Source organism: Sinocyclocheilus anshuiensis, unplaced genomic scaffold (assembly GCF_001515605.1).
Source record: "Sinocyclocheilus anshuiensis isolate Anshui unplaced genomic scaffold, SAMN03320099.WGS_v1.1 scaffold249, whole genome shotgun sequence".
NCBI lineage: Eukaryota > Metazoa > Chordata > Actinopteri > Cypriniformes > Cyprinidae > Sinocyclocheilus > Sinocyclocheilus anshuiensis.
The window spans coordinates 1606903-1616718 of NW_015540871.1; the positions used below are offsets into that span (position 1 = coordinate 1606903).

General features: G+C 39.0%; 2 protein-coding genes across 4 annotated transcripts in view; one reads left to right on the forward strand and one right to left on the reverse strand.

The window, feature by feature from the left end:
* LOC107688129 (pleckstrin homology domain-containing family H member 3-like) overlaps positions 1-7036 on the forward strand; it is a 45323-nt gene extending 38287 nt beyond the window's left edge. For both annotated transcript variants that reach the window (XM_016485705.1, XM_016485706.1), the window contains 4 exons: positions 710-830; positions 2320-2751; positions 3119-3310; positions 4830-7036. In XM_016485705.1, the coding sequence (XP_016341191.1) occupies positions 710-830; positions 2320-2751; positions 3119-3310; positions 4830-4967 (883 nt within the window). In that variant the 3' untranslated portion in view covers positions 4968-7036. The remainder of the gene's footprint in view (positions 1-709; positions 831-2319; positions 2752-3118; positions 3311-4829) is intronic.
* Positions 7037-8661: 1625 nt separating this feature from the next.
* tubg1 (tubulin, gamma 1) overlaps positions 8662-9816 on the reverse strand; it is a 22492-nt gene continuing 21337 nt past the window's right edge. Inside the window, exon 12 of one of the 2 annotated variants that reach the window (XM_016485710.1) lies at positions 8662-9816. In XM_016485710.1, coding sequence (XP_016341196.1) covers positions 9742-9816 — 75 coding nt within the window. In that variant the 3' untranslated portion in view covers positions 8662-9741. The other variant, XM_016485709.1, reaches the window with a different exon arrangement.

The following is a 9816-nucleotide window of genomic DNA, read 5'->3' on the forward strand; positions in this document are numbered from 1 at the left end:
GTGCGGTCTTAATGCGGCCCTGAGTATAGTACAGTGTAGATCTGTGTTTTCATCGATTTATTCACTTTCCCAGCACTTTAGCACAGTTTAACTAACCCCCCTGATGCTCACACACACACACACACTGTGAGAATAGACAAGCAGCTCTTTATTAGTATTCAGTGTTCCAGTAGGGATCTCAGGGTGAGACTGATGTCATGAGCATTAACGGATGTGGAAAGCAAACTGAAGGAGAGATAAGCCAAGCCAGCCAGAATTCAAGGCATCCACTTTATTCTGGGAAGTGTGTTTGTGTTTGCCTGTGTTTTTGCACGTCTCAGTGCCAACTCTTCCCAGAAGTGGGTTCATGGACACACGCCTAGTCTTTCTCTCACACTCATATTATGTGTACACACACACAAACAAACCCGCATGTGCAAAAATGCACAGGCAGCAGAAAAAGCTTAGCAAATCAGGGTGAGTCATATAATTCAGAATGATGACGCCACTCTGATGGGGTGACTTTAGTCATGTTTAGGAAGCGCCTGCAAATTTCTCTCCTTAGACTTAGACATAGTTTAAGACAAAGACATACTTTAAGTGTGCTTTAGAAGGGGTTCAATAAAAAAGTTTATTATACAGAGGCTCTCAACCAGGGGCCGAGGCTATCTTCAGATGTGTATCTGATTCATATGCATTTTCCATTAATAAATCTCTGTCTGTCTTCCAGTTTGTCAGCTAAAGATCCAGACTCTGACTGCCAGTGCCGACTCTGCTTCAAACTGTATTGTCTGCTGGACACCGACAACATCAGTACAGACAGCATTGAGTACCTCTTCCTCTATGAGCAGGTAAAATGACAAGAGACGGGTGGGGATGAGCAGGAATGAGAAAGCTGAATGTAGATTATTGAAAGTCATGAATTTTGCAACATTCACACTGTTAATGAACTGAATTGAATCAACGTTGAACTGACTCGAGCTGAATAACGACACTACTGTCTTCAGTAGATCTGCTTATCACTGAGTCTGACTTGTTTCAATGACGAATGAACTTTACAGTTACTGAACTGAACTGAATCAACACTGAACTGACTTTAGCGGAATATTGACACTATTGTCAGATTTTTGGATTTGCCTCATTTTTGAAGTTTGCAAATGATTTTGTTACTTTCCTGTTCCATACTGTGAAGTAGCTTTGAAACAATCTCTACTGTAAAACTAAAGTGCTATAAAACTAAAGGTGACTTGACTGTTGAGTATAAGGAAGTGCCTGCGTTTCCTTGGTTCAGTGCAAAACTCAAACAGCTTCGCCAGGCCAAAGAGGACGCCTACAGGAGTGGGGACAAAGACTTGTACAAACAGGCCAAATACACACTGAATAGGGAGATAAGAGTGGCAAAGTTAAACTACTCTGAAAAGCTAAAAAAACAGCTTTCAAGTAATGACTCTACATCAGTGTGGAAAGGCCTGAAAGCCATCACCTGCACTTCTCCCTTCAGGCAGACGCTACAGATCTCTGCGCACTAGAACATCTAGGCATAAAAACTTTTTTCCCCAATGCCATCTCCAGCTTAAACAGCTAACACATGAATCATTACCTGTGTTCCGTAATTCATTTCCGTAATTCATTCTACATCTTTAATTATTGCCTTTTTCTCAAGTATTATGTAAATACATATGGATATCTCTTATTTATACAGTTCTATATAGAGTACAAATGCACAAATCTGTACATAAATCTACTGTTCCAGATTCATACACATTATTTTTTGTATACACATTATTTTTTGTTAAGTCTTACTATTTAAATGTTTTTTTCTGTTCTCATGTCAGATGTGTATGCATGTGTGTATGCACCAGGAGCACCTGGGGAAAAAAAAAAAAAAAAAAGAAAATTCCTAGTGTGTTTGTGCACACCTGGCGAATAAAGCTAATTCTGGTTCTGATTCTAAAATATACGGCGAAAAAGTCTGATAGAAGACTAAAAGAGAAATGGCCTTTTTGTGTTTTATAAAAGGCTAATAATGGATATCTTCCTCTGAAGATTTATATTACAAGTTTGGATCTGTCTGCAGACATCCATTTAAGACACTATATATATATATATATATATACATAAACAAAAGAGAACGGCTCGAGCGTAGAAAAAAAGAGGGATTTTCCAATTCTTCCTCTCTGTTTGTGTTATATGCGAACTAGTTTCACACTTGTGTGGACAGATGTGTGCATAACGTCTTTATTAGTCAAGTCAAGTGAAAAGCACCATACAAACACTGCACACTAGTGAACTCTGTAAACTTTCCCTTGTTTGACTTCCTCCTCCCTCTCTCTGTCTCAGTGTCATGAGATGGTGGTGCGGGGGCAGCTGCCAGCCTGTGAGGATGACCTTCTTTCCCTGGCAGCGTTGAGACTGCAGTGTCTACTGGGAGATTTCAGTGCCCTCTCGCCGTACCCACCCTTGGAGCAGCTCTTTCCGGCTGAAGTGGTGGAGGCCCGGGCCCTATTGGCCCCTGTCGATCCCCCTGGCTGCCCTTCCTTCCCCGGGGGTCTGCTGGCTGGGACGCTGTGGGGACACAAGCGGCGACAGGAACAGGACCAAAGACTGCGGGCCAGACTAAGGGAAGAGGGAGCCGTGGTGATGTCGGCCATTTTGGAGCGCTGGAAAGCCCTGGCGGGATACAGTCGCAGAGATAGCATGGCCGCCTATCTCACCATCGCCCGGCAGTGGTCCGGGTTTGGCTGTACGCTCTATGAAGTGGACTTCTACATCGTGAGTGGTTCCCACAATGTAACTGTTTTCAACATTGATAATAACAAGAAATGTTTCTTGAGCGGCAAGTGAGCATATTAGGATGATTTCTGAAGGATCATGTGACACTGAAGACTGGAGTAATGGCTGCTGAAAATTCAGCTTTAAAATCACACACTTTAAAAATATATTAAAATAGAAAACATTTATTTTGAATTGTAATAATTCACAATGCTATTTTTACTGTATTTTTCACCAAATAGATGCAGCCTTGATAAGCCTAAGAAACTTCTTTTAAAAGCATTGAAAAAAGTTTTAAACATTTGTACCACAGGATTCTTTTGCCAGAGAATCAGAGCTGTGCCTATCATCTTCCTGTTTCTCATAGAGCTCGACAGGAAGCTTCTCTCAGAAGTTGTGGCTGGGCGTGGCGGCTTCCTGTGTGTCTCTGTATCGTCAGGGTGAGGCTGAAGCGTTGGAGTCGCTGCCGATTGGTCAGATATGTTCCTATGGCGTCTCTGATAGCAACACATTCAGGATCACTGCAGGAGACCGAGATCTGCTCTTCGAGACCTCCAAGGTAAGCAGGCTGCATAGTGGTTATATCATCAATATCCCTAACTGGAATCGCAACTAATGTACTAAAGTGACTAAAATTAAAGTAAAAATAAAGATTAAGATTAATAATTTTTTTAAGTAATAAAAATGTATAAAATATTTTTAAAAATTAATAAAATAATAAAAATGACTAAAACTTGGACTAAAATTAAAATGAAAACTAAAAATATAATAATTAAAAATATTAGTAAATGCTATAATAATATATAAATAATACTGAAATACTGGCAGCCACAAAACCACCCAAAATACCACCTTTGCATCAGGAAAACAACACTCACATTTCTTCAGTAAATCTAAAACATTTAAAGAATAAAACTATTGCCATAGCATTTTATATACACAGATGGTAGCTCTGCTTATCATAGTTTCCCTCTAGCAATAATGGAGAGATGCAACTTGGCCTTCATGTTAGCATCATGCATGCATACTATTAGGCCAAAATACTCCAGATATAATAGGGGAAGCATATACCCACACAGAGTTTTAGACCAAAATACATAATATGCATGTTCTGTAAATTCGTAAATGTAAGAGTAAACATATGAAACATGCAACCTTGGATAGTTCTAAACTAGAAAGACGTTGACGTCAATGTGTTTGTATCTTGTACTACAAACCTCCTTCCAGCACTCAAACAATACAGGTCAGACCAGCTGTGTTTTTCAGTGTGCTCACATGTGGAAACACTGAGACAACCAGTCTATCTTCTTCTGATATTAGCTGCAGGCTCACGCCCATCCTGTGCCGTCACTCCTGTGCACTTTAACCTGATAAATCTCTTGAGTTTTCATGCTAAACCATTTGCCTTCACATCTGCCTGCCTTCTGAGTGATGCAAGAACATCTCTGCTAGCTCACACCTACACTTTTAATGACGTCCAGTCATTGTCAGTCATCAACGGTCGCCTATAGCTGTTCTGATCCATAATCACTCTTATGGATGTCAAAATAACAAATTAAAGATGTTAAATATGACAAACAAGTGCAACTGTCAGTGGATTTCATTTGGTGTTTGATTGCTGTCATAAACTAATCATAAATCATAAACGAAACAATTCTTTCTTAAAAAAAAAAAAATATATATATATATGCAACCTTGGTGAACATCCCTGTTGAAAAAACCAGCATAGGTATGTTTTGAAGCATGGCAGCTGGTTTAAGCTGGTCATCTGCTGGTCCTAAGCAACTAGCTCCTGCTCAGGACCAGCTTAAACCAGCTCAAAATAGCTGTCAGTGCCATGCTTCAAAACATACCTAACCCAGCACTGCTGTTTTTTTTTTTTTCAACAGGGATAAGAGACTTCTTTTAAAAACATTAATAAATCTAGAGCCATGCTGACCTAAAAATTGTTAACCCAGGGTTAAGTTTGGTGTACAAAGCCTTCTAGAGTGTAAGTCATTGTACTAGTGTAAAATGCTTAGCACATATTTCACAGTGGAAATTTACTCGAGTCATCTCTCTCTCTCTCTCTCTCCTAGCTGACTGAGATCATGCAGCTGATGAATGCTTACTTCAGTGCCACCCGTCGCCAGCTAGGCAAGGATGACTGCATCTCCATGGAGACAAACCCTAAGCTCCACCCCTCCCTACTTGAGCTCCCCTCTCACCCGGTGTGAAGAGAGATGGACTCGCGCACACCCACACGCACACACTGACTCCGACTGATGTACACGTGCATATGCAGTCCTGACTGATTGCTTCCCTGTGTGGAGCTTTTGCAAAGAGGACGAACTCAGATGAGACTGAAAGGAGCAGATGCTGTGGAAATAGAAGAGGAGTGGAAGGTGACCAGGGAGCCACAAGCAGGAGAGCAGGTTCAGGAAATCACTTGCTACACCGCCAGCCAAATCCAGAAAGAACATGGGGCCCTCCACCGGCCCCTGCCACCTGGGAGCCCGCCAAATATCACAGAGAGCATAATAGCCTGACTTCAGAGATGAACAGTGCAAAAATCATTTTCTGAAGTAGTATTTTTGCCTTGTTTTTTAGTGTTTCAATATTTAAACATCCTTAAAACAACATGAATTTATTTGTACTTATTTTGAACAATTAAAATACATTTCATTTTCCTTGAATTCATCACGTATTAAGACTAATTTTAAGACTAACTTCAAAGAATTGATCTCAAATTAAGTTACTTTTTCTTATTTTGCTTCTCATGTAAATTTACCTTGTTTAAAGGATGTTTTTAATTTTTATTGGAAAACATGACAAAAATAGTTTTTTTTGCAGCGATGCCTTTATATTGCACTACAGGAAGACGACACAAACACATTGCCGTTGCACTCACACGAAAGCACTCGCTCTGCTTTAAACGTTCCTTTCCAGACTCCCGCCTGGATCGTCATTAAACTCATTCATCAAACCATACATGACCTTAAAATGAAAGCAGGTGCAAGTCACTTTCACGTCGACCTTCAGAACTGTCCATTACTGAACCGACAGTGGTGCGTGTGTGCGTGAGAGAGAGACAGATTTGAACATTTTAAGCTGTAGAAACCAAAGGATCTTTAGCTCGTCTCTATGATGAGAGTGTGTGAGTGAAATGCTTTGAGCCCGACCTGGTGCTGCTTGACTGTGCTGTTAGCTTACAGTAACTCTGCACTGTGCGTCCTGTAGCCATGACAGCCTCAGATCTTTAGATCCGGTTAAAACCAACTAACTTACACACATTTGCAGCCTGGTACCTGTGAAGGTAAATTACATTTTGACATTTTCAAAAAAACGACAATTTTGGTTCAAACCAAGTTTCCCAGACCTCTCAACGCATTTTCAAACACTGAAGCTAGACAAATAATCAACACTATTGATATGCAACATTGTCCATCCCATATTGTAAAGAAAGCACATTTCTGTAGTTCACCCAAAAAAAAAAATTAATTTATCATTTACTCACCCTCATGTTGTTCCAAACCTTTGTTTCTTTCATCTTGATGAACACAAAATTATGAAAGTAAATGGGGTCCAAAACAACATTAATTTGCACCCCATTGACTTTTATTGTATGGAACACACACACACACACAAAAAAAGTAGAAACACCAAGACTGCTTCTACGTTCCGCACAATAAAGAACGTCATACAGGTTTAGAACAACATGAAAGTGTGTAAATGATGACAGAATTATAATTTTTGAGTGGACTATCCCTTTGAGCGTAACCTGAAGCCTCTGTCAGTTGTGATTTTATGAAGCCTTATGCCAGCTTTTTTATCTGATGAGAGATAAAATCTCTTTATCTCTATTCTTCTTTAATGTGTGTTACTTTCTACTAGTTTTATTTATGGCTGTCTGTTGTATACATTGTGTGGAAGTGAGTTTTTATTGTCCTTTTTACTTTTGTTTTATATATCTTTCATAAAGACCTGTATTTGTATTTTAGTGCTTGCATTGGAATAATTACAAAAGAGCGGATGATTGTCATAGTTAAAATATGATGTCATGATGTTTATTTACGTTTTTGGTTATTTGTCATTTATTTCCCCGTCATGAGAGGTCTACATATTGCAAATAACTTGTTAATAATCTTTTTTTGTAGATCCAGTAGGATTATTGACTGTTTGTCATAACCAAAAAAAGTCATTCGCTCCTTTTAAAGTCACATGGACCAAATATCTAGGGGTTGGGGTTGTTTTTCCCCTTATTTTTTTCTCTTCTTGTATGACTGCCAAACTATTACTGAAGCAATAAAACCTGCCCAGTCTTCCTGAGTATGAGCCCATTTTCAGTATGGGGCTTTAGGTTGCCTAAAAGGGAACCACTAGTGCCTGTCAAACAGTCTGTACAATCGTTAATTCACCCATGCTCCATAATCAGGCTAATTTTTTTCTGTATTCATAGTATTTATATTTCGGTTGTGCACTATCTTTGCTCTTGTGCAGCTTGTCTGCATGAATACAAATCTGAAAAAAGGTTACCAGCTACTTGAAATTCAAAGGTGGAGGGCAATCACATCTTCAATGTTGTTTATTTTGGTTTTTGTTTTAAGCTGTGTCTTTTGCCCAAACCGCGTTCCACCTACAGCCCCTGTGACGGCAGTAGCGGTTGTCACATGCTTTGTTTTGTGTTCTCTTCATGTCACTCTTTAGCTGCAGGCAGCTCCGCCCACTGTCATACATGTAACACAACTCGAACGACAACCTCTGATGCTTTAGACGGTTTGTATGCTGCATGGTACCTTTATTATGTTACACGTGTAATAGTCAATTGCACTATTGTTTGTATGGCTAACTTAAATGTGCAATAATGCAAAATGATGAATACTCTATGTAATAAAAAGCAGCACCATTACAACATCACTTGAGTCAGTTATACTGTTTATGTGGAAAAAAATTATTTGTATATTACTTATTTACGAAATAATACTTTATTCACCAAAGATACATTAAATTGATAAAAAAGTGACAAGACTTCTACATTTTACAAAAAAAAGTTAACGACTCTAAACTTTTAAACAGTACTGTATATTTTATAATAGTTTTTTATATTATTTTATATAGTTTTTCACACTATATGCGTACTATTTTAAAGCAGATTTATAGAAAGATATTACAGTAATATTTAAGTAATCTATATGGTCACTACAGTTCAAAATCAATATGGTTTTGCCTATTTTTCATGTTGTTGATTTAATTTCATGCATTTAACATTTTTGAATAAAGCTTATTCAAAAATGTTAAATGCATGAAATTAAATAAGGCATTAAGACCCTACAATGAAAAGATCAAAAACCCCACTGAAACCTACTGGTTAAAATAAACATGGAAGTTACAAGGAAAGTAAACAAGCATTTCTAAGAAAAGGTTACTTGATTTGATATATTGCTTATAATGCAATGAAATTACGTTTTGGGACCAGTGTCACTAATAAAAAAATTGCACTGGAGAGACATGAAATGTCTGCAACCTTTGGAAGAAATAAAGTTTAACTGCAACCATATGTGTCAGGGGTGTCCTATCCCTCTCCTGGAGGGCCACTATCCTAATTAAACACCTGAACCAACTAATCAAGGAATTCAAGATTACTCGAAAGCTCCAGACAAGTGTGTTAAGACAGGTTGGAGCTAAACAAAGCCCTCCAGGAGCAGGATTGGGCACACCTGATGTACAGTGTGTCCTTGATTCAACTTATCAGTATCTGTTGGCAAGTATTGGAATATGAATATAAGAGATGAAGACCAGAGTGGTTATCAAAGGTAAAGGCATTCATTCCTGAGCTATTTCATGTGTTTTAAAGCCAAATTACCCACGTGAGTGACTGATATGAGCGCAGATGGTTTTGAGAGTAATCAGTATTTGCACACTATGGAAATATTCTTGTAGAAAAACATTTATTAAATCTCATGAACTTCAAGTAAATGCATCAAGTCTGACAGCAAACTATATATACAGTATAACATTAATAATAAGAACATGTGGTAACCAGGGAAAAGAAAGCACCGAGACAGAAATCTGGCATGAAAGTTTCTCTCACTCACACTCACACACACACACACACACACACACACACACACAAGACTGGAGAAGAAGAAGAAATTATTAAAATGAGGAAATGTGATGCATTGGGATTGGTGTATGATTGATCCTGCCAGACTTTGAGGTAACTTCACTGATTTGATTGACTAGAAAAAGAACCTGATGAGGGTTCACTGATTGGATGGATTGAGGTACAGCATAACGCTTGACTTTACTGATCGTCTCTCAAAACTCTAAGATAATCTTCGAGAGTAATCTGTAACGAGACAGAGGAAAATTGATTCAATCACACAATCATAGTCTATCCCCTGAAAGTAAGCGCCTTTTGTCTAAAAGCATGCATGCGTGAACGTGAGGGAGTGAGATGGTGTATTCAAAAGCTGCTTCTAGTCTGATCTCTTCTTAACCTTTCACACTCCCTCCTATGGTTTACATTCATCTGAGACCACCCAGTCTTATTGGTGTAGAGTCAGACGTCTAACGTGTGTGTGGTCAGGGAAGTTTGTGTGCACCTTGACGTAGATTGATGTAGATTTTGTGCAGAAGAGTCCAGAGTGCAGTACAAAAATAGATTAAGATGGAGCCATAAATTCTCTGATCAAAGAAATCAAGGAAATTGGGACGAGAGAGAAGTTACAGCTCAGGATAGAGGCACCAGGTTATGGAGAACTGTTCTATAGGCCTGTAAAAATGACAAATGACATGTATATACATATGTGAGTGGTTCTCACCACAGCGGTAATGCAGAGAAGGCTCTGGCAGAACAGTATGGTGAGTCATGAAAGGTTTATGGACCCGAGTCTCTGAGGTGCATTCACTACTGAAATTTGCTACTGGATTCACTGTGTATTTTACAGGATGAGTTTAGAGCCTGCCCTTTTCAGCTCTAAGAGCTTTAGGGAGTGAGCGAAGGGGTTTTCACTGCTCTTGTGTGCCCCAGGAGATGTAGTCGGGACGTGTGGCAGCGCTGTATTCGTCCACGAGCTGCTGAAC